This window comes from Cervus canadensis, chromosome 24 (genome assembly GCF_019320065.1).
Source record: "Cervus canadensis isolate Bull #8, Minnesota chromosome 24, ASM1932006v1, whole genome shotgun sequence".
NCBI classification, from domain to species: domain Eukaryota; kingdom Metazoa; phylum Chordata; class Mammalia; order Artiodactyla; family Cervidae; genus Cervus; species Cervus canadensis.
In genome coordinates, this window is record NC_057409.1 from 40,659,720 (window position 1) to 40,685,499 (window position 25,780).

The 25,780-nt window shown below is 38.1% G+C and overlaps 1 protein-coding gene across 3 annotated transcripts in view; it reads right to left on the minus strand.

Moving 5' to 3' along the window:
• PARD3B (par-3 family cell polarity regulator beta) overlaps positions 1-25,780 on the minus strand; it is a 1,123,961-nt gene that overhangs the window by 448,943 nt on the left and 649,238 nt on the right. For all 3 annotated transcript variants that reach the window (XM_043445039.1, XM_043445040.1, XM_043445041.1), the window contains 2 exons: positions 23,002-23,141; positions 21,774-21,902 (listed from right to left, as the gene is read on the minus strand). In XM_043445039.1, coding sequence (XP_043300974.1) covers positions 21,774-21,902; positions 23,002-23,141 — 269 coding nt within the window. The remainder of the gene's footprint in view (positions 1-21,773; positions 21,903-23,001; positions 23,142-25,780) is intronic.

The following is a 25,780-nucleotide window of genomic DNA, read 5'->3' on the forward strand; positions in this document are numbered from 1 at the left end:
GAAATAAATGACATTTAGTTTCCAAATGTGAAATTAAAAAAAAAAATTACATTTGTTTGAGATTGGGAGATTTCTGAAGGTGGTATAAAGACAATTAATTATAGGTGGTTTTCACTGGGCTCTTAGAAGCTGTGAAGACACTGAATAAAATCTTTTATCAGTGTAAATATATAAGAATGTTCTACATAACACCCTGCATTCTAAATCTATGTGTCATTGTTTAGGGTACAAATGCTTTTAATAAAGATAGGCTTCCCCTCAGCTGGTAAAGAATCCTCCTGCAATGCAGGAGATCTTGGCTCAATCCTGGGGTTGGGGAGATCCCCTGGAGGAGGGCATAGTAATCCACTCCAGTACTCTTGCCTGGAGAGTCCCCATGGACAGAGGAGCCCGGCAGGCTACAGTCCATGGGGTTTCAGAGAGTCGGACATGACTGAGCGACTAAGCACAAAGGTAATACAGCTTTCTTCCCAAGGTAAGAATTCTAAACGTAGGGATTATATCTCAGGCACCTACATTCTCCCTGGAGGAGCCAGTGGATGTTCCTTCACTTTAAGACAAAGTGAATCACGTTTATTAAATCATGTTGTAATGAAGTAACAGCACCACCATGACCTCAAGAAAGTAATATTTTCATGGGGGCTGCGGAAGGCAGAGTTTATTTTTTGGTTAAGACTTATAAGAAAATCACATAATAGAAATACAACCATTTTAACCCTCCCCTTTTGTCTGAGGTCTGAGTTGCATCTAATGAGACTCCAGCTGGAAACTGATCCCTTTTAGTATATTATTCATGATAAATAATCCTAAATTCCAAATAGAGATTGAGAAATCTCAGTGGGAAACACCATTTTATATTCTCAGTACATGTTTGCTGTTGTAATGAGCATGTTCTTACCATATATATGTCATTTGTAGATAAAGACATATAATTTGCCTCTTATCTTAATAATTAAATCAATTATCCTGTCAACATTAATTTTCAGATAAAAATAGCTATAAAATAAGAAGTCATCTGGGTTCTGTAGAGTATGAAACCCATTAAATTAAAAATATAGATATATCTTCCTGTCCTCACTACTACAAACAAATTGATGGGAGAAGGGAGGGAAATCTATCCAGAAATTAATGAATGGGGAAAACTGAAAGAATGTATCAGTCAGCTGATGCATCCCAAACATTGCATAACAAATCATCCCCAAATTGTGACATGAACTGTAAAGCATTTATTTCCAGCTCATGTCTCTCACGTTGACTGGCATCTGGCTACTCTCAGCTGGGTTCAGGTAGTCTGGCCGCCAAGCTATGGTTGAGGTGCATGTCTGCTCCCCAGATCTCTCAGCTTCCTTAGACCTCTGCATATCTGAAACATGTTTCTGATGTGATGAAAGGCAGCAATGTGAAAATTAAGTTAACTTTAAAGCCTTTGCCCACAAAACATCTACTGACATCTCATTGGCCAAATGAATTCATATGTGCAAGTCTACAAGCTAAGGTTGGAAATACTCTCCACACATCATGAGACAATAATCAGAATATAGATATTTAATGCTACTATTTGGAAGTGAAGAATTGAGATCAATAAACCCATCCACCAACTGGATGATATTATATGTATCATATATATGTGTGTATACACACACACACACACACACACACACACGAGATATCTAGGGTTAATGATATATCATCAGGTTTATATCTCTGTTAATCATGTCTTTGTCTTCTGTTGGTATAATATCTTCTACTTGACACATATATGCATCTGCTATTCGAATGTTTTGTCTCTCCAAATTTCATTAGTTGAAATCCTAATGCACAAGGTGACGGTTTTAAGAGGTGGGGCCTTTGGAAAGTGATGAGGTCATGAAGGTGGCATCCTATTGAGTGGGACTGATGCCTTTATAAAAGAGACCCCACAGAGCTCCCTAGCCCTTCTACCATATAGAGGTACAATAAGAAGACTGTGACCCAGAAGAGGGCCCTCACTCAACCATGTGGGCACCCTGACCTTGGACTTCCAGCCTCCAGAACTGCGAGAAATACGTTTTTGCTGTTTACAAGTCATCCAAGGTATGGTACTGTTACAGCATCCCTACCAGACTAAGACATCATCCTATAGTCACCCTACAGTCTGGACTACAGAGTGGCTTCTGGATCTGGGAGATGTCCCCAAGACTGAGGAAGTAGCTAGTCTAGGTCTGGGAAGACTCCTTCTCTCATATCTGCCACTGTTTCTGCCAGGTTCTTAAGAGGGACTCTTCAAGTGGCCCCAGAGCCCTAGCAACTGGCTCGGGCTGCCAAATATTGCCTTTAACTTATATGTTCTCCTCCTTAGCTATATGTATATAGGAAAGCAGGCCAAGGGTAAGGGAGCAATTTCTATGGCCTTAATTCCTGTAAAATCAGTGTGTAATTACAAGAAGTTTAAAGGTTCAGCATACTTCCAATCAATATTTCCCTAGATGTAGGTTTAACAGGACTTCTTTCTTCCCTGAACTAATGAATCTTTATCTTCCAACAAAGTATGCTTCAGAGAATAAACAAGAACTATCTGAGTTTTAGATTATTCCTACGGAATTATTTTTTTAAAAAATTAATCCATCACAAGTTCATTTTTACTTGCTGATACATGGAAAAATGAATCATCTAAGCATAAAGAGTGAATGAACCTTTTAAGTCAGGCATTTTCCTGATGGTACAAACCTACACTTCATGACACTTAATGAAATCATTCATAGGGAAACAGTTAGCTCTATTTCATACATATACATATACATATATATATATAGTGTAGGAATTACTTTCATCTCAAAAGAAATTTTATTGCAAAGATATAATGGAACCAAAGTCCCCTTACTTCATATTTCCAAACACCCAGGTTTTGTGTCTCAGCATATAAGCTGCCTCTTCCTTCTCTGATTTTATCAGTGGGGAAACAACTGGCTTTCCTCTGAGTTCCCATTCTTCTGGTTTTTTTTTTTTTTCTTCCCTATTCCTTTCTTTCTATTCTTATAATTCTTTGCTGGTGTGCCTGTTTTGACTCCACTATACCACTATAATCTCATGAAAGGCAAGATTTACGTTTAATTCAACTTTAAGTCCAGTTTAACATCTGATAGGATGCATATGTATAAAAATAATTGTTAGAGGATGACTTCGTAAATTAATTTGTTGCCTCTTCTCTGCCGTAATTCCCTCTTGAAATAACGGCACTAAAAGGCCAAAAAGAAAAGTATCAGCTACGTGTTGCATCTTATCTATAAAAATACAGCTTTAGTACTTCTGCCCTAAACTTTCTAACATGCTTGTTACATAGAACTGAAGTTAATTAATTAAATATTATGAAGAGATTCTCTTACTTTTTAGGCAGGATTCACTCTGTCTAAAAATCATTCTCTCCTGTCCTCCCACTTGACACTGCAAACTCTTACATATCCATCAAACTCCTGCATATCCATCTCAACTGTCACCTACTCTGTGGCTGGGACCTCACCTGCATCTCCTTACCTAATTAAATTATAGCACTAATCACTTTATATTATGCTTATTTGTTACTATGTAAATCTTCAAGAGAAACAAGGACCATTCCACTTCTATTCTTGCCATTAGGAACTATTCCAGTGCATGCCTGAGAATAAGGGTCCAGTGAATGTGAAACAGCATTGCTGACAAGTGCTGCATCAGTTCTTCAATTGTAGCTTGAATGGGCCACATTTTCATTAATATTGAAAAGTAGTTTAAAAACTGCTACTTAAGTTCCAATACTTTGTAATATAGACCACTATCACCATTGTCATCATAGGAAATTTTAGAGTATTAGGCAGTGCATTTGGGATCCCTACTGCAACAGAGTGATCCCACTTTCTCAGTTCTATAACAGTGCTAAGCTTAATCACGACCCATTTGTACTTTGATGCCTATGAAGGGCTTAGCTTTGCAAGAAAATAGCTTGCAAATGTTTCTAAGAACTTCCATTTATTTTGGCTCATCTGATCAGCATATCCGCTCTTGAGTTTTGATATGGGGTGGAGTAAACCTGTCACTCACTTCTCCTTTATTATGACAGCTGGTACAATTTGGCAACTACCCTGTTCAAATTAACCCTAAAAAAGCAATTTTTCACATTTAAACTAAGACTGTGCCTAGGTCCACTCCCAAACAATTGACTAAGAAGTTTAAATGCTCTTACTGAGTGAATTCATTTGTTCTAAATAAAACTGAAAAGCAAATAAACTAAACGTTGCTTTGACTTTTTTTTTAAACTAAATTGTCAGCTTTGTGTAAAACACCAAGTAAAACACTAAATATATTTGGTATCTCCCTGTCTTTGTTCTTTCAAATGCATTGCACACCAGGCATGAATAATCCAGAAGATTTTTTATATTCTACTTGACCTAAAGGAAGACTCAAAGTCATAATTCTAAAATGTTAATGACTGGTAAAAGAGACACCTGATCAATTATTTTCTGGTTAAGGCAATCCTTGATCCCAGCCTTTGTCTCTGTGAATGGAGAGTTCATCTCATTGTTTTAACCACATCAAGAGTAGGGCATTGGCTAAACAAATATGTATGATTTATAAAGGCAGCCATATTTTAGTGATACAAAGCAAAGAGAGCTGTCTAGTGTCTAATGGGGACCTTACGTTCAGAGGCCTCTTCAATTTATTTATTTATTTTTTCTGTTACATTGTAGAATAGAAACCCAACCTACTAAAAAAAATAAGCTAAGAGACATAATCAAAGAATCAAAAGAAAATTCTATAATTATGAGTAAGTGCAAATCATTTACTAGTATCATAGCTCATAATAGACGTTGATCAATTTTAACTATTATTCATCATCAGTACACTTTGTACTCTGTCTAGATCTCCGACTCCTAACAAAAACTATTTGTACTAGCACAGAATTCTGCTGCAGCTTCCTAAGAAACTTTAACGGTGTTCTAAGAACACTGTGTATGAACAAAAACTCACCTTTCCCCCTTAGCATTCTATTAGGAGAATCTTCTAAGTCCTTTTAAAGAGAAACAGATTTGGGAACTTAAAAAAAATATATAGAATGGTCTTCATTTTCTTCACTCTCTGGTCTATGGTAATTAATGTCGACTCAATACCACGCTCAGTCATCTATCTCCCCTGGGAAGTACTTTCAATTAAACCTTTTATTTCATCCAAGAATGTCTGTTCTCATTGACCACTGCACTTTTCATCTGCGGATTTATGATAATCTAATGCACATCTCCTCACAGGCTGAATGGCCTTATGAATCCTTATTGTTCTTATACCAGAAGAGAAGTGAAAAACAAAATTAGCTCCTGCAGAAGACAGGAAGGAAGCGCATTTGTTTAACACAGCAAGAGGCCTTTCACTACCTGCCCAGTGGCCTTGACCACTGCACCGCCCTGGCCTCTCAATGTGCTGGCTGCCCTTGCTGGGCTGCTCCTGTCTGATAAGACGTGCCCACTCCCTCGAGAGCTATTGAGAGCTGAGGGTGAGAGGCAATGCAATCTCAGGGTTACGTTTTCAAAGGTTTGTGAAGGAAGTAAGGCATTTACATGCTATCGGTATTTTTTTCTGAAGAAATCCTACAGTTTAAAGAGGAACTTCTGAACTGCTATTGACTGCAAAGACTGGGCTTAAAAAAGAAAAAAAAAATAAGCCTCTAGCTTGTTTATAGGCATTTTGCCTTTACTTTCCAGCTAGGATGTACATGATTTGGTTCCTATTTCAGAGGTACACAAATTATAGTGGCATGTTATTAACTTAACCAACATGAAAAATTGCATACATATATTTTACAATCATACTCAGTTATGCAGCTGAAGACAAGGCTCGATCTAGTGCACTTCTATCTCCCTACAGTATTGGAAATAAGTCACTGTTATGTATGTTCTCACACATGAACAAGTACAGCAACCTTCATCTTTGTTTAATTTTCTTGTGTGCCTAGATAGCACATAAAATTATCAAGTTAATAATTACATTAATATTTATTTATATAATTTATTTAAAACCTATCTAGTACCCAAGAGGAACTAAGGTGCCTTGCATTAATAATTACATTGAAAATATCTGCCGAGTTTTCAATAAGTTGTTATTGTTGACACAGTCATATTTTTCTAATAGAAGAATCCAGAACCCAGGGATTTTTTTTTTTTATTGCATTAAGGATGAATATTATCCAAAGCAGTAATGAATAGTGTTTGTTACTCATTCACTTTTCTCTATGTATAATGGAAATAAGTTTTAAATAAACTGTGATGGTGGGTACAGATAAGGCAATTTCTAGTTAGAAAAAAGGTTTTATGCTATAAGCCTGTTTGTAAATTTGATTCTTGGAATTCAATTTTTTTTTTTTTTTTCCTCAAAAGAAATGCTGGTAGACTGTGTGTAGGCTTCAATTAGCAAGCATGGTTTGCTCACTCCTTGGTATCTCCAAAATAGTATATAGTAATTTTGCATTCCACTGGATGGACCATATTTAAGGATGTTCTATAGGAAAATATATCTGAATTTCCAATTTAGGAAAGAAGGAACACATACATTCTCTTTTGAACTGGCTGTGGTGGTACCCATATGGTGGTGTCAAGAGAGTATTGAAAGAGGGGATCCCTCTGTATCTACGACATACTATGGCACCACATGGCAGGGGGTTGAAAAGATGGCCAGGAGAGAGAGATCTGTTGGCAAACTGTTAGCTCTGCATTTACTTAGGAGAAGGTATTCTTTAGGTCAAAAGCTCCCACGGCATTCAGAACTGTGGAACAAGCACTCAGAGGACTCTTGCTGTCCATTTATATATTCAGATCATACATAATTCAGGCACTATCTGTATGGAGTATCATGCCAAGATTTTGATGCACAGAAATTCATAGAATAGAATTTTCCAGTAGGAAGCAGTCTAAGAAACCATGTAGTTTAGTCTTCTCATTTTATAGATAAGAAAAATCTCTCATTTTACTGACAAATTACTTTTTATTCTGATAATTTAATTTTAGCACTTAATAGTTTTTCACTGTCTACACGGCCCACCTCTGATTCATGGCCCCCAGGTCAGGTAGGGGGCATCTACTATAGAAGAGTAAATCTCTATAAGGGATTGAAGAGAAAAGGGAAAAGCATATCCCTCATTCAGGGAGAAAAGCATCCAGAATAGGGACAGGAATTTATGTTTAATAAATTTATGTCATGGTTTAAATGTTGCTAAACAGAGTAGGGAAACGGGAATGACTTATCTACTTTTCTCTCTCTTGCACTCTATTTGTATTGAGAAGGAACACAATAAAAATGTCTGTGAATGGAATTTAGAAAGATAAGACCCAAGAACTTAAATGGCTTTTCTAAAAACTCAACCACACTATAGAAGTCCTGGGTCAGTAACTGAATCTTACATCCAATACTCACTCTGCTATAGAATAGTGTATTTTCTAACTTTCCTAAGTTAATGTGAGAGATTGCAGTATTGGCCCCTATGAATTAATTCCTTAAAACGTGACTACTGCTCTTTCTGTCCAAATGTGGAATCTATTCACCTCTCTCGTAGAACTTTGATTGACTGTGTAACTTGCTTTGACCAAGAGAATGAGGCAGAAGTAACATTATGCAACTTTTGATGCTGGGCCTTAAGAACCCCTGAATAGTCTGCTTTTGCTGTCTTGAGAATGTCATGTAAGAAGACTGCCTTCTGGCAGGTGAGAGGGCACGTGAAGGAGAACCAAGGTGCTCCAGCCAACAGCCAGGAACACTGAAAACCTTGTAAGGGAGGCCTTCTTGGACTTTCCAGTCCAGTAGATGCTCCAGTTGAATGCAAGTTGAATGAATAAGCCTAATACAGAACTTCTAAACAGAGACCTCATAAAAGAGGCAATAAAAGAGATATTAAATCCATATTTGATGGATTTTCTATCCTTAGAACTGGTCTAACTACAGACTTGCAAATTTTGCTCCTGTGATAGCATTAGTGGCCAACAATAATATCACTATAATCAAGATGATTCTTTTCTCCTTCCTTTCCCTCAGTTTTTCTTTCTGTCTTTGGCTCATGCTGCTCCATATTCCTCTTAGTTTCTCTCTCTTGAGTTCTTTGAATTCATCCATGGCCCAGTCCATGTCCCACCTCTTACATGAAATGTTTCATGATTTTAACTTTCTTTGTATAACGTTTAGTCCTAATTAACATTTTTTCTTTTTATAACTTCCAGTTCACTACTAATCTCTCAGCTTCTTCCTTAAATTTCCCTCTCACTAGCCTTCCACACAGATGGTAGGCGCCATGCCATATTCTTACCTTTTTCTCTGATGGCAGTCAGGAAGCTCCTGTAGTTCAGGGATCACAAAGGAGTACACCTGGGAATACCCAGTGCCTGGCATGACATCTAACCCACATAAACAATGAGTCTTTGATCACCTGAACTGGAAATAGATGTTCAGTAAATATTCACTGAACAATTGGGTCCTGTTATCATCAATGTTTTAGAAAAGGCAGAGGAACCAGAGATCAAATTGCCAACATCCGCTGGATCATCAAAAAAGCAAGAGAGTTCCAGAAAAACACCTATTTCTATTTTATTGACTATGTCGAAGCTTTTGACTATGAGGATCACAATAAACTGTGGAAAATTCTGAAAGAGATGGGAATACCAGACCACCTGACCTGCCTCTTGAGAAATCTATATGCAGGTCAGGAAGCAACAGTTAAAACTGGACATGGAACAACAGATTGGTTCCAAGTAGGTAAAGGAGTACGTCAAGGCTGTATATTGTCACCCTGCTTATTTAACTTATATGCAGAGTACATCATGAGAAACACTGGGCTGGAAGAAGCACAAGCTAGAATCAAGATTGCCACGAGAAATATCAATAACCTCAGACATGCAGATGACACCACCCTTACGGCAGAAAGTGAAGAAGAACTAAAAAGTCTCTTGATGAAAGTGAAAGAGGAGAGTAAAAAAGTTAGCTTAAAGCTCAACATTCAGAAAACTAAGATCATGGCATCCAGTCCCATCACTTCGTGGGAAATAGGTGGGAAAACAGTGGAAACAGTGGCTGAAGATATTTTTTAGGCTCCAAAATCACTGCAGATGGTGACTGCAGCCATGAAATTAAAAGATGATTGCTCCTTGGAAGGAAATTTATGACCAACCTAGATAGCATATTAAAAAGCAGAGACATTACTTTGTCAACAAAGGTCTGTCTCATCAAGGCTATCGTTTTTCCAGTAGTCATGTATGGATGTGACTATAAAGAAAGCTGAGCACCGAAGAACTGATGCTTTTAAAGTATAGTATTGGAGAAGATTCTTGACAGTCCCTTGGACTGCAAGGTGATCCTACCAGTCCATCCTAAAAGAAGTCAGTCCTGAGTGTTCTTTGGAAGGAATGATGAAGTTGAAATTCCAATACTTTGGCCACCTGATGTGAAGAACTAACTTATTTGAAAAGACCCTGATGCTGGGGAAGTTTGAAGGCAGGAGGAGAAGGATGAGATAGTTGGATAGCATCACCGACTCAATGGAGATGAGTTTGAGTAGACTCTGGGAGTTGGTGATGGACAGGGGGGCCTGGCGTGCTGTGGTCTATGGGGTCGAGAAGAGTTGGACATGACTAAGCGACTGAACTGAACTGAACTGATCATCAGTGTGGGGGCTTCCCTGGTAGCTCAATGGTAAAGAATCCGCCTGCCAATGCAGGAGATGTGTGCTCAATCCCTGGCTCAGAAAGATCCCCTGGAGAAGGAAATGGAAACCCACTCCAGTATTCTTGCTTGGGATATCCCATGGACAGAGGAGCTTGGTGGTCTACAGTCCACAGGGCCACAAAAGAGTCAGACATGACTTAGCCCCTAAACAACAACAACAATCAAAGTGCACCCAGAAATAGAAAGAAATGGAGGTGTAAGAAGGTGGATCTCCTGAACATCAGTCTCTGTGTATCATGGATGAGAAGCATCTGATCTCAGGAAGATGGAGTGTAAGCAAGTTAAGGGTAAGATGCTGTGGTTGGGTATTTTTGTATTTTGTCACTTTCTGTGTTTTTGCTTGTTTGTTTCTATGTGTTTTCCCTCTCCAATGGGAAGTCAAGAGTCTATAGATGAAATATGTAGTTGCTAGGAAGGAGATAAGGGAGCCCTTTTGAGTCAGGTTGAAAGTCTGTAACTCACAAGCAGGGTGCTAAGGCTGACAGTTCCATAAACCAGGTGCCAAAGGCACTGATATTTCTGCAACAAAGACTAGCAAGGGGATGCTTTGCTGTTCTTGGGGATGATATATTTCTCCATTCTACCACCATCTTCATCTACTACTGGCATTTTAATGTAATTTAATGTAATGTACTATTATCTTCCTCTTCATCACCACCTGATGTTTTAATGTAATGTAGAAATAAAAATATTCTGCAATTAAGGGATACCATACTAAGTGTTATTTGCTTCTAGAAAGGCAGAATGATAGGTTAGAGCAAGAAAGAAAAGAGAGGAAGGAAAAGAAAAGAAAAAGTATAAGAAAATGGAATCAACATTTGAAGCTGTTAAACAATCCTTCCTTAGGTCCTAAGCCTCTAAGAAATGCAAAGAATTAATTACAGAAAGACTCGGTGATAAAAGTCCTTCACATAACTCAATAAGTGGCCAGGAAACATAATTGAACTCGTTTATAATTGAATATCCTGCCATTGAGGCAGATTTAAAGAAGGGTAAACTTAAAGAGACATAACAATATTAAATGTTCGTTTGTCTTCTTACTGCTGTGATAAAACATTCTTTTTTACAGAGCGAACTAAGAGTGGAGCTGGGGCTCTCTTAAGGCAGCAACAGGAATTGAATAGTACATGATTTGTACTTGGGAATCTTAATTCAAATAATTATAATATCTTAAAGAAAAGCGCATCTTAACTCCTTCAGTGTTTTATTACATCTGACAAGTTCAGTTAAAGGGCACTTATCTACTGGTGCATTATGCGTCGTACATTCTGCGCACTCATTAAAAATAATGAGAACGTATTTAAAAGTCATTGCCCAGAGAATCTTTGGGGACGGGGCATGGGAAGAGGTAAGAGGCAACATATTGTTTTTTAAGCATCTATCTCTATTTTATCAGCCCTTAGGAAGAGAAAAAAAAAAGTAACAATCTTAAGCTGATATTCTTTAATGATAAAGATCACACAATTTCTTGAAAAACAGGCAGATGAAACGTGTTCAAACCTCGCAGTATACTTTCAAAGTGAAACGGACTCTTGTGGCAGTTTCACATGTGTGGTATTTACTTTGATAGCAGCTGGAAAAGTCAACCGCAATCAATTAAGGCAGTACATATTTCCCCCTTAATCTTTAAATATCCTTTACAAAATGAACGCGCTTCCTTATCGTACATTGAGTGTACCTTAATGAACGTACAGATCACAGGCATCGGGGTAATTAGGCAAATCAAGGTCATCCCCCGAGCTTTGTAACCACCCTCTTATCCAGCTGCTCCATATCAACAGCTGGCATGAATTACTGGTAACATTTGGCTAACTGGATAATAAGAAGGATATAGTCCATGGTTGGTCACAAGATTCCTTTTTCTGTGCTGTTTAAACATGTATATTCAGAAAACGCTTCTTTTTTTTCCAGCCTCCAGAAGCCTAATCATGGCTGCAGTGGCCACTAATAAGACATATGTCTTATGCCATGAGAGTATGGCTGGATCTCATGGCTCTTCATCCTTAACTTTGCAAGAGAATGTAATTAGGCCCTGGTCCTCTGAAATGTCAGGAGAGCTTCTTTTCAGCACAGAATGCTCCTCCTTCCACCATCTTCTGAACTCCAACAAAACCAGCCTTGTGATAAAACCCATTAAGTATTTTCACTCTGACACCTGGAAGTCATACAACTGGGCAAAATGGCCAGCACTTCCTCCATCTGTTTTAATAATGCTGAACCAGAGCATTTATCATCATCTATTTTATCAAGACTAGATTTTGCTGACAGGGTTCAGTAAAATTCTTTTAGGTATGAGTACTGCCCAGGGAGTAGCTGATGACTATTAATCCCTCAGGCTTGTGGGTTCTTGAACACATTTTAAAAACTGGCAGAGATTAAGAGCCTGGTCTTTTAGTACACAGCACCAGTGAGAAGGTGTTATGCTTAGCTCAGTGAGGTGGAAGTCTTCCTTTAAAAAATATTTCTGACTTTCACAAACAAACATCTTTTGGTAAGGAGAAATATCTCTATGACTATTTTCTGCCATTTTTAAAATGAAATGAATGGGAACAACTAAGCATGGTGGCTTTGTGACAGTACCCAAGGATCACTTTCTTAGGAGCTTTGCAAACTTCGACCTGTGTTCAACAGAGCAGAATGGAGATGGTAGATGCACTGGGCCAAGTATAGGACACCTTCCCTGTAGCAATTCATGTTGGAGAGAAAGTAAGTTTGTTGTTGTTCAGTCCCTAAGTCATGTCTGACTCTGTGACCCCATGAACTGCAGCACACGAGGCTTCCCTGTCCTTCACTGTCTCCCAGAGTTTGTTCAAAATCAAGTCCATTGAGTTGGTGAAGCCATCTAACCATCTCATCCTCTGTCACCCCCTTCTCCTCCTGCCCTCAATCTTTCCCAGCATCAGGGTCTTTTCCAGTGAGTTGGCCCTTCACATCCAGTGGTCAAAGTACTGGAGCTTCAGCTTCGTCAGCAGTCCTTCCAATGAATATTCAAGATTGATTTCCTTTAGGATTGACTGGTTTGATTTCCTTGCAGTCCAAGGGACTCCCAAGAGTTGTCTCTAGTGCCACAATTTGAAAGCATCAGTTCTTCATTGCTCAGCCTTCTTTATGGTCCAACTCTCACTTCTGTACATGACTACTGGAAAAACCACAGCATTGACTAAAGGGGCCTTTGTTGGCAAAGTGGTGTCTTTGCTTTTTAATACACTGGCTAGGTTTGCCATAGCTTTTCTTCCAAGAGCAAGCGTCTCTTAATTTTTAGGCTGCAGTCATCATCCACAGTGGTTTTGAAGCCCCCCCCAAAATAAAGCTGTCACTGTTTCCACTTTTTACCTATCTCGAGGAGGATCTAAAGAGTCTCTTGATGAGGGTGAAAGAGGACAGTGAAAAAGCTATTTTAAAACCAACATTCAAAAAACTAAGATCATGGTATCCAGTCCCATCACTTCATGGCAAACAGATGGGGAAAACTAAGTGTAACTGCAAACAAATGTCAATAACCCAATCTTCTAAGCTTCTCTAAAAGTACCTCCCTTTGGTATATGTCTAAATCTACAAGTTACAAGATGGCACGTAACACATTTTGAGCACAATCAAATTGAGTGTGGAAATTTTAAAGCACAATCGAGTTGGGCCTGAAAAAGTCAAGTACAATTGAGTTTGCCTAAATGGATCAGATGTAATTGAGTTGAGTAACTGGATTGCACTCAGCACTGGCCCTTGGCCAAAATGAGGGGCACGTGGCCAAAGGGACGCAACTCAATTGGGCCTGAAATTTTCATTGAATACTTTTCACAGAGCAAGAAATTGTTTGTAGAATAAAAAAAAAAACAAAGTTGAAAATGTGATTATTGGAGCTAGTCAGCTATGGGTACTGAGTCATCCTATAGGCCTTATGACACTCTTTATAACTCAACCACTATTTCAGTGGTTTTCAAATTTGAGGGAGCATCGGAACCATCTGGAGTGTATGGTAAAATCCATCTTTGGGCTCCAGCCCTAGGGTTTCTGATTTCTTAAGTCTTCAGGGAGCCTGAGAATTTGCATGTTTAACAAATTTCCAGGTGGTGCCACACTGTTGGTCTGAGACCATGCTCTGAGGACCACTGTTCTAACAAGTTATGGTAGCCAAGACTGAAACATTTTAAAGGTACTTTAAACTACATTAATATTTCAAAAATGACTTTAATATTTTAAAATAAAAGATACTGCTACTTATTATTTTTATATGTCTCTACAAATAAACTATACAACTAGATCATGCAAATGTCTTCATGATCATTTAAATGACCTAAACTGTCACTTACATTTAATACCAACTATCCCTACCCCCATTGTCTTATGTGTAGTTAGAGGTTGCTAGAGCTCTGATGTCTAAGGAAATCTCTGAATAATTTTTGTTTGGTTTAAAATGATTGTAGTAGGATAGATAATGCATTAAATACAGATTAGGTATAGATTAGGGGTAATAGCTCTTTCAGTGATATCTTTTCTAGCTTTCTATATCATCTACTTTAATAACACATAACTTTCAGTTATTCAGTCAACAAATATTTACTGAGCACAGTGTCCACCAGACACAGGAAATAACAATAGGAGTCAACATTATTGGACCATGTGTGGCATCTATATTCAACTAATCCTCATAACAACCCTACGAAGTGGGTACTATCATTGTCCTTATTTAACAAATGAAGAAATTAAGGCACAGAGAGATTCAGTAAGATTGTGAGAGAGGGGTTCACATTGAGGCCATGAGACCCCCAAATCTGGACTCTTAATTGCTATTTGTTCTTAAGGTGATTCAGAGACATGGTAAGGGGAGTTCTGAATATAAATGGAAAACTAACTTGAGCCCCATATCTCAGACTTGGGGGTTCAAGCAGGCTCTGTAAGTAAATATCTTAAGGAATTGAATGATGAAAGAGAAGGGAGGGGGTGTTCTAAGCAGAGGGAAGTCTCACAGGAACTATTTGGCATAGAGAGGACTCTGGTAACATCTTAAACAAGTGAACAAAAGCCTGGCATGGCTGGAGAGTAGAGAGAAGGAAAAACAGTGATAATTACTGGCTCATAGATCAGCTTGGGAGGCATGGAAAGGAATACAATTCTAGGCCAAAAATAATTGTTTCTTCTCCAAACCTGTTTATATATCTTCTATTTCTAGCCACCCAAATTCAAAACTTGGGAGTTCCTGATATACCTCATTCTATTACCCCAACATTTATCAGATGCCAAAGCCGAAGTTTTCTATCTCCATTCCCCTCTCCATTCCCAATGACTGGGATGTCCTAACTGCACTTAAATATCTCTCATTGAGATGAGCAATGCTGATAACAAGTAACATTTGCTGAATTCCATTGCATGTGCCTGATTCTAAGTATGACATACGTAACTCATTTAACACTAATAAACAATCTCTTGAGTAGATAATAATATGATCCCCATTTTTTTTAATGAATGGGAGCATAGGGAAGTAACTTACCCAAGGTCACTCAGTCAATCAGGATCCGACCCAGGTCTGGCTAGTATCAGATCCCAAGCTCCTAGCCATTACATTCTCCTGAGCTGCAATAGCTTTAAGCAGGAAACTAATGCTTCTTTGCCCCTTCCTTGATCAGTAATCTACTAGGGTGGGCTGTTTAGTATCTTCTTGATACATTTTGTATTTTTCAATCTCAGTATTTAAACTTGTTTTTTCCTTCTCTCTTGTGGCTCTGCATTTTGAAATCCTAGTCAATCATCAAAATTCTTCTCAAGGACCATTATGTTTTTACAGGCATTTTTGGTCCTCAAGTTTGAATCCAAACACTTCAGTTGTATAATTTGATCAACACACTCTTTTTCTTTATGGGCTAGACCCTTCTTGAGGACAGGGACATATTTTATTGACTCTGAAGTTCATCTTTCAGAGTCTGGACTACTGGTTGAGTGGAAATGTAGGAAGAAGTAAACAGAAATTACTGTAGAAAGAGGCAGAAATGGAGACTGTGTATTAGCCAGGACTCCATCTGAAGTCATAGAACTGAGTTACTTGGAGAATCTATAAAATATAGCAATGCATTTTGGTTTCTGTATAATTATTTAAATTCTAAAACATAACTCATGTACTTTGGTTTGGGTAGAAAAATCATTCTGAAACCATCCTTCAATTTCTGCTACTTTTCCACAAATAACCACTATAATATTCATTTTTCCCTAAGTACCTTGGTTAATTAAGCATGGGGTCATTTTGAATCAAATAGCCAAAGGGAATAAAATAATGCATCAGTTAAACGAGGTTCATCTAAAATTTCAAACTAAAATTCTTGTATGATTCATGATGTTAAATAATCTGACATTTGAGATATGAAGTTTTTACTTAGGAAGAAGATAGAGTAAACCATGAAGAAGTTTAGGCATGTGTCATTTACTAAGGTAGATACAGGGACTGATAAATCTGTAGTGTTGGAATTTCAGCAGCTATTTGGGGAGCCTCCACATATGCCTGCATCATTTTTTTTTCTCAGCAAAAGCAATGTTCCTAAATGAAGGTCAGATCAGCATGACAAACATGGCTAACTTTGGGATCTCAATCATGCCAAGCAGGAGCAACTTGCTTGCTTGAAATACAGTTAATCCCCCTTGCAGAGGCCAGCGCTTAATAGCAGGCAAACTTGGCAGGTAGAAATTATAAATACATTTGAAATTTTCTCAGCTTGTTTTACGCACCAGGAGTTGCTGTGATTTTCAGGATAATTTAAAGATAAGGCAGCAGGTCAGAACATGAAATGTTAAAGAGGTTAACAATGAAATGGCAGAATAGTTCTTTTTCCCCAGTAAATGAAAGGAGACAGCCACATACATGATACATACACGGCAAATAATCCAATGCCTCTTTCTCTGAAGTCCTTAAAAATAAAGTCACGGAATACACAAAAAACTTTTCATTTTCAGAATTTTTTCTAAATGGAACAATAGCTTTATTTGACATTTGGCAAAAGACAAAAAGAATTTTAGGTATCAAGGATGGAAAAAAATTTGCAGACCATGTCTCTCACAGAACAGACCAAACAAACCACTAAATAAGTAGCATAGTTTTCAAGTACAATCACAAACACAGCAGATTTACCTTCTGATTCTATTACCAACACTAATCTCAAAGTCCCTTTTGCAAAAATGTTCCTTGTGTGAAACACTTCTTTAATAAACTCTCACCCAGAAAGGGGATGAGAACATCAGAGGTTCTTCTGGACTAGGATTCTGGAAAGATCACCTTTGAAGCACAGTTCTTTTGGTAAAGATACTAGAAACAGCTAAATAGTGATGATGCTATTGTATAAATTCCCTTCACTAGATTTTCAACCCAGCCTGCCGCAGTTGGAAAGTTGGCTAAATGTGCCATCATACTTGTGATACTGACCAAATCGCTCAGGAAGGAAGGCTTGGACCAGCAAATACAGGAATTCAGCACTGTTCTCTTATGTGGCAAGTCAGGAGAAATGACCAGGAAATGGATGCTGAGGCCTTTGGAATGACAGAGGGTCACATCTGAGAGACCATCCTATACTGGGTCTTCCTGTGGAACTGCTGACCACACGCTCCCTTGGCGGTGAGTGTTAAGACTTCACAGGAAGTTAATGATAACAGGGAAGTAAGGAAGATTTAACTGTCAGAAAATAGGCAGAGCAGTGCTGTTAAGAGGGTACAGAGCTCACGAAATAGCACGGCTTAACAAAAGGGAGAGGACAGTTTCTCAGAAGAACAGGAAACCAATAAACAGTTTGTTTTCTTCAAAGGAGACAGAATCAGACAAAAGCAGGAAGTGCTGTCCTTCCTTCATCCTGCCAGGTTTTTAATGGAAAGTCAAGTGGGTGCATCATTCAAAATAAGGGAGAAGAGACCGAAATGATACCACCTTTGCTTTTTTTTTGAAAGAGAAACACAAAGATGCATCATGTCACACACTCTTCATTCTCTGCTTTCGAAGAGTCCAATTCCACATTCTGAATATCTCCCACTGAAAGAGCCCCGTGTATGCCACATGTGACCACTTTATAAACTTCCTGCAGAATTCCTGCTATTTAGCATTCAAGACATGTATTTGGGCTGGAAAAATAATATTATTCCATATTTTTCCAAAACAAAGATTCTGGGTCCCCATTACTTAAGTAAGCCACAAAGGCACTTGCTTTGCTGTGGTTACATATTCCACATATTTGGATAGTTAGAAGTCACATAATTTTTAAAAAGACTGTTTGCCAGGGGATTCCAAGAGAATGGATACTAACCACATGCCCTCCAAATTTTGTGTAACATGGAAAATGATGACAACAGAGAATTTATTTTCACTCATAATCTCATAGTTGCACAAGTAATTTAATATGCTCCCTGGTGGGCTTGGGCTAAAATGGCATTTTCTGGAATAGAAATCCAATTTCACTAAATTATATTAAATAAGAGTGAAAGAATATGTACAGACTCCCTGGCTGGTAAATTTGGTTGGTTATACAAGTTCTGTCTGTAATTCAGTATTTTGTACCAGAGTACGTTTTAAAATAATGAAAAAGAAAACAATGTTCAAAGTAGTCGTTAGTCCCAGGTAAGCCTGCCCAAATCTATTTACCCCATTATACCTATATAGTATTGTGTTTACAATACTACAGAAGTGGTAATGTACTAGAAGAAATAAGCATAGCTAACACACTGAGTATTGTATCTTTCAGCCCCCTTTAGTACAAAAATTCTATTATTTCATTTGCTAACTTCTAGATGTAACTGTGTTTGACTAAAAATGTATTCAGAGTTCCAAACTGGACTAAGATCAGCGTCCTTTTCCCCCTTATTGGTGCAGGGAGAATGGGGGTTTGGGGGGTGGGGAGAGCTTCTAGGAAGAAGGAATTAGGGCATTTGGGAATTCTGATAGACATATGGAAAAGGGGTGTAAAGAACTGTTCAGTTGGAAATGAGGGACTCATTAGGGCTTGAGTTTCTAGTTGGAATTCTGCTGTTGGGTTCTTCTTCATGCCTATGGGCTGTCTGGGATATTTCTCTTTATATTCAGGATTTTACTCCTCCCAGGACTGTAGCTCATCAGAATACAGAGTCAAAAGTTCCTTCCTTGTTCTCCTATCCCTGAAACAAGTATATAGTCCTACTGAGGTTTTTTTTGTTTGTTTGTTTTGTTTTGAGTTTTTATCACCAGCAACCAAGAATTGAACAAGAAGTAAAAGGGCTTCCTGCTATATATCCATGCTGCCTCCTTTGGCCTGCATGCGTGCTCAGTCATGTCTGACTCTTTGTGACCCTGTGGACTGGGGTCTGCCAGGTTCCTCTGTCCGTTGAGATTTTCCAGGCAAGAATACTGGAATGCATTGCCATTTACTCCTCCAGCAGATATTCCTGATCCAGGGATCGAACCCAAGTCTCCTATATTGCAGGCAGATTCTTTACCACTTGAGCTATCAGGGAAGCCCCTTTTTATACTGTTCCCTTTCACTTTGACCCTTGTAGAAAAAAGATCAAGGTCTTTGGGTAAATAAAAGATGGAAGAAAAGAATCTATCTGGATTTAGTTAAAAAAAAATCTATTAGACTTCAAATTTTGACAGCATATCTCTTTAGGAAGAGTAAGGTGCTTCAGGGAGGAGATGAGGCAGAAACTCAAGATTCTGCCTTCCAAAGTGGCTGGGTCAACTAGCAGAAAGGAGATGGTAAGTGCATCTACCCTTCCCTATTTTATCATGGATCTTCTCAAAGCATACAACAGGATACAAGGAAAAACAGGTAAGATGATGAGAAAGAGAAGGAAGATCAGAAAGAAACTCCATGGTACAGGAACATAGAAAGAAGAGGTGCCTTTGGCCAGTACTCAGGAGGGTTAGTAGATGAGCAGTGATTCAGGAAGGTTGTCTATTCAAACTTGTATTTAAACATGATTGCAGCTGTAAAATTAAAAGACGCCTACTCCTTGGAAGGAAAGTTAGGACCAACCTAGCTGCGTATTAAAAAGCAGAGACATTACTTTGCCAACAAAGGTCCATCTAGTCAAGGCTATGGTCTTTCCAGTGGTCATGTATGGATGTGAGAGTTGGACTGTGAAGAGAGCTGAGAGCCGAAAAATTGATGCTTTTGAACTGTGGTGTTGGAGAAGACTCTTGAGAGTCCCTTGGGCTGCAAGGAGATCCAACCAGTCCATCCTAAAGGAGATCAGTCCTGGGTGTTCATTGGAAGGACTGATGTTGAAGCTGAAACTCCAGTACTTTGGCCACCTGATGTGAAGAGTTGACTCATTGGAAAAGACCCTGATGCTGGGAGGGATTGAGGGCAGGAGGAGAAGGGGACGACAGAGGATGAGATGGCTGGATGGCATCACCGACTCGATGGACATGAGTTTGAGTAAACTCTGGGAGTTGGTGATGGACAGGGAGGCCTGGCGTGCTGCAATTCATGGGGTCACAAAAAGTCGGACATGACTGAGCCATTGAACTGAACTGACTGAACTGAACAGAATATTAGATCCAGAGTAGGTGTCTTAGAGATTGTCTAGTCTTATCATCTTACCAGTGGACAACTGTTTCTAGAGCATCTTTGACAGATGGTGAGGCAGGTTCTGTTTCAGTATGCTTAATAATCTATTTCCTTCTTGGACAGTTCCAACAGCTAGAAAGCACTTGTAACATTATCACTTCCAACCATTTATTTTGGAACAGGCTCACATAGGGCAGGAAATTAGTCTTAATTATTTTCTTTATCCCCTGAACCTCCAAATCAGTGTATAATGCATGCTCAACAACTTGTTTGTTGGATTAACAGGTAAGTAAATTAATGGACATAAGTTATCTGAAGCAACAGGTTAAAATTTACTTTCTAATCTGTATAATAATTCTTTATATATGTGATAGCAATTATCAGTACTAAAATTTTTTTTCAAGTTAACTACACTCAATTTTGTCAACTAACACTCACTGTTCTGATGATCTAATTCAAGGAAAACCTATCATATTACCCATATGTGCCTTTGCCATTTCTTACACAGATTCAAAGAAAATAAAAATTAAAGAATAATTAAAACTCCTTTTTTCTCATATCTATTCTTCTTTATTATTAGTCATAAAAATCCTCTGAATTTTCTAAATCATTCTTAAATATTTCAACAATAAATATTACGTATCAATAGTAAAAAAAATGAGGAAATAAAAATCTGGCATAATGCACTGACAATCTGGGTGTATCTCCTTCCAAATATTTTATAAAGATTCTTAACGTTATTGTCATAGTGCATATATCACTTCATGCCCAACTTTTTACTTAATAATATATCCTGCACATTCTCTCATATTCTTATTAATTCTTCACAGAGATGATTTAAGTACTTATTATATTTCATTGGAAAGCTATCCAGTTATTTATTTAACCAATACCTCTTGGTTGTACTGTGCTCAATATATCACTGCAATAAATAGGACTGGAGAAAAAAAATCAATGTAGAAGAATTTTTCCCACATCTTCGATGATTAGTTTAGGACAAATTACTAAAATTGTAGTTACTAGGTCAAAGGATACACGTTTTTAATAAGACATGAAGTTCTCTGTCTTGAGATGTCTTTCCCAGGCTTCAAGGTGAGGTTAATTCCCTTGTAAGGTATTACTGTAGCACTCTGCAACTTGCTTTCATAATCTCCATCACCATTTAAAATATTTGGTTATATTTTAATTTCCCTTTGGACTTTGCAAACTGCACTGAGGTAGGACCATGAACATTTCTGCTGATGGTGTTTTGCATGGGGCCTAGCCCATAGCATATACTCAATGTGCATTTTATTCAGTTGAATATTGTTAAATTGCTTCCTTGAGGGGTGTTTTTGTATTCATATACTTGAAGCACTGTTTGCATTTACCCATCTCACTGCATCATCATTCTAAAATGGTGATACTCCAAATGGGGCAAAACTCTCTCAGTGTGATTCACTCTTTTTTTTTTTCCAACGAATTAAGCCTATGACTTAGAACTCATTTCTCAGCTATTATGAATTCAATATGTGTACGATGTGCTTTGCTGAGAACTCAGTATGACTGTGATCTGAACATTACCAGCTCTCGGGGTAGGAAAGTTCCCTCTTGGCGGGCTATGACCAGTGATGCAGTCTCTCCCTGCCTGGTGCTCCTCAGCATGGCCACGAGCTCTTCCTGGGTTCGTCCGGTGACATCTCTGCCATTGACCTAATGCAGACAAGCATATAAGCAGCCAAATTACAACACTGCCAGCCCTGTCCACCCTAGATGGTTTTTGAAAGCATGCAGCAAATGGGCTCTCATGATCAAGGAAATTCTGGGAAGCTGAAAACTGAGTATGTGAGTCCAAACCAATCATGCTTATGATACTAGCAATATGCCAACATCATTACTATGGCGCTGGATTGTCTCAGACATTCAGTAATTGGCATCGGCAGTTTTTTCCTAAGACATCACATTCTTAGGAAGGACAAATCAAACTGACAGATACCAGAGAATCATTCCTCAAGTAGGGAGGAAGCTGATTTCAAATGCTTAATTGGTACCATTCTCCGCTGAATACAAACAGGAGAAATGGATTTTTATCACATGGTCAATTCTTGCAGACATGAGTTTTTGTTATAACTCTACAGTGTTCTCCATGTTAGAAAGTTATAGTCACTAGGTTACCATACATTATTGGAGATTCTAATTTGGGGCTATGTTAATCATTTGAACCATTTCTTTCATGATCTAGAACTATATACAAAGCTCTGGTGTTGCTTCCATGCCATGGGCAAGTTAAATGGAACCAGTCAGTTTCCATGAAGATGATTTCTTGAAAGGTAAATTAACAGTATATGTAGACAAGAAAATAATACTATTAAACAAAAATAAATGGGGAGAAAAAAAGCCTCTTCCTTTGAGTATTCCAAATACTTCTCCATATGCATAGACTGACCTAACACAGACTGGCCCATTCTTAAAGAAGTTTAAAGAAACTATTACAAGTACTTAGGTGCAACTTTGCAATTCTTAGCCCTAACTGAATATATGATGAACTCATAGATATGACTCAAATCCCCCAGGGACTCTAAGAGGTGGAAGTAAGAAAGAGGAGATAGGAAAAACTTTTCAATATTTGATTCCATATCACTGCCCTTATTGAGGACCTACAAAGTTGGCTATTGATTAACCAGTTTTCTAACTGAAGTCCTTATCTTGTCTACAAGTACACTTTTCAATATAATTAATTCAAAATTCCATAAATTTCATTTACTTAAACTCCAAGAAATATTTTATTGAAGATATTCATTCTAATTCTTACCTCCAAAATTCTGTCCCCTGATTGCAGGCGGCCATCTTTTATCGCTGCTCCCTTTGGTAAAATGTTTTTTACAAAAATGGGACCCGGACCATGTATGGAAGAATCTCTGGTAACCACAGTGAAACCAAGTCCTTCAGGCCCTAGTGTATAAGACCAAGAAAATGCATGATCATCTTCAGCTGGAGAAATATTATATTCAATCTTATAGTTAAACTGACCTAATTTAGACTAACATAGAAAAAGTAAAATACTGACATTCTATCAAATATCTTAAATATGTTTGAGTTTCTAGTTTTAAATACAGATTACAGTTCTTGACAGGTCATGATTATATTACCATGAATTTAGGGCCAATGTAGATGTGTAACACTTTCTTTTATTAAGGTCTTAACAAAAAATGCCACATGTTATCCATACACCTGGGAGGCTGATTTCTTAATAAACCATAACCTGACTTTACACTTTCCTGAGAAGTAAGAGGCCATCTGACATGTTGGCTTTCAGTCAACTAGCCAGCCCATGGCTCACTCTCCACCTGCATCTCCATTCCTGTGTACTTCATCACATCGCCACATCATTGGTTCCTGCTACTCCCATCCTGTTCTCTTACATCACCAATCTCTTTTGACTTTTGCCTTTTTTACTCTGTGTCAAGGCATGCTTAGATTTTTCTTTACCCTAAAGAATCCTTACTTCAGTCCTACTGCTTCTTCACTCTTCCATTACCAAAGACCTATCTGTGACCATATCAGTCGTTTTTCCTATCCTGATCTTTCCCCTTCTCTAGCTTTGACACTTCTCACCAACCATTTTATTGAAATTAACTCCCTTCTTGGTTTTCATGTCTCTATACTTTCTATTTTTCTACATCTCTGATCACAACACGTCTGTCACTCTTTTTCTTACCCACTGATGTCCTATGTAAACACAGATGTTCGCCAAGGGTCTGGAACAACTTGTCCTCTAGACTCGGCCTCGCCTGGCTCCTGTCTCCAACCACCATCTCTCTACAGATGACACTGACATCTCTTTGTTTGACTCTAACCTCTCTGGTGTCAGTTTCCAGGCTGTCACCATGAACATGCTGTCACCAGCACTTTAAACTTCTCTGCAAACTTCCTTCTCCATCCCAGATCCTGGCCTTTTACACTTAAAATTCTAATTTCTTGTAATGGCATCCCCATCGTGCAAGCCATCTTGGCTGAAAACCAACAATAACTGTAATTCCTTTCTCTTTCCATCTACACCCACTCAGTGATTTAGGCATAAGTATTACACTGGGCACCCTTTACTGATCCCTTGTTATCTGCTCTCTTCTTTAGTATATCTTTTGCTGTCAGGTTAATCTTCTTAAAACACAGCTCTGGGATGTAATATCCTTTATTTTTGCATCCAAAGCTTTCTGATGGATTTTTAAGGTCACATTCCGTGTCTCATTTATCTATTCTCAAAGCACTCAACCCCATGCCTTATACATAACTGCATAATTTGTATGAAAAGTACAAGTGATGCATTTATATAAAAAGCCTAATTGTGCGTCCTAGTCAATACATTTTCTTCCCAGTATAAAATTCTTACAGGAGGGCAAAATTTTGACTAGAGGATCTTTCAGAATAATCTCTATATCCTGATTAAAGGCATATGTTGCATGCTTTAAATATATGTTAAGATGTATTCTAAAACTACCTTGGGATCATTATATTTTCTATTAATTCCAACAGGAATCCATAAAATATCGGTTTCTTTTGAATGAAGTCCTGAAAATCCCAGTGGATTGCAGAAGGTTCAGTGGGTGAAGGGACTATAGGAGAAGTCACAAAATAAAAGCACAGAAATACATAAATGTGTATGTATGTATGTATAATACTGTATAAATATGTATGAACACACATGATCTAGCCATTGATCTGGGCTTAAAATGGATAAAAAAGTTTTAAAAAGATGAAGAAATAAAAGGTTATATATGCTTTTGAAATTAAGAATATTTGAAACATTACTTGCATTGTTGAATTTGTGAAATCACTAATTATCCCGTATTTGCTGAGGAATAATTTTTGCTGGTATAAAACTATCTTAGAGAACCAGAAACAATATACTGGCTTTTCAGACTTGGACTAAAAGATTCTTCAAAAATCACTGAGTGAATGAAAGTTGCTGAGTCGTGTCTGACTCTTTGATACCCCATGGACTCTATAGTCCATGGAATTCTCCAGGACAGAATACTGGAGTGGATAGTCTTCCCCTTCTCCAGGGGATCTTCCCAACCCAGGGGTCGAACCCAGGTCTCCCACATTGCAGGCGGATTCTTTACCAGCTGAGCTACCAGGGAAGCCCAAGAAGGGTGGAGTGGGCAGCCTATCCCTTTTCTAGTGGATCTTTCTGACCCAGGAATTGAACCGGGGACTCCTGCCTTGCAGGTGGATTCTTTACCAACTGAGCTATCAGGGAAGCCTAATCTCACTCTAAACAGAGACGACTGAATTTCAGCGCCTATTTAGTCTAAGTTGTGATACAGTATCAATCTGCTCCTATCAAGTTTGTGATGGTTTTATTTCCCAGCATGTCTTTAATCATTTTCTTATTTCAAATAATCTACACTCTCTAGAAAAAAGAAAAAGAAAGAATAAGGAAGTACTACAATTTCAAGAAATTTAAGTTACCGCAGTATACACTTCAATCTATTCTTTGATTCAATTAAATGAAAGGAGAATTAACAAAATTAGCCTTAATGTATTTCTCTTAACCAATTTTACATGTTACAATAATAGAATGCTATTAA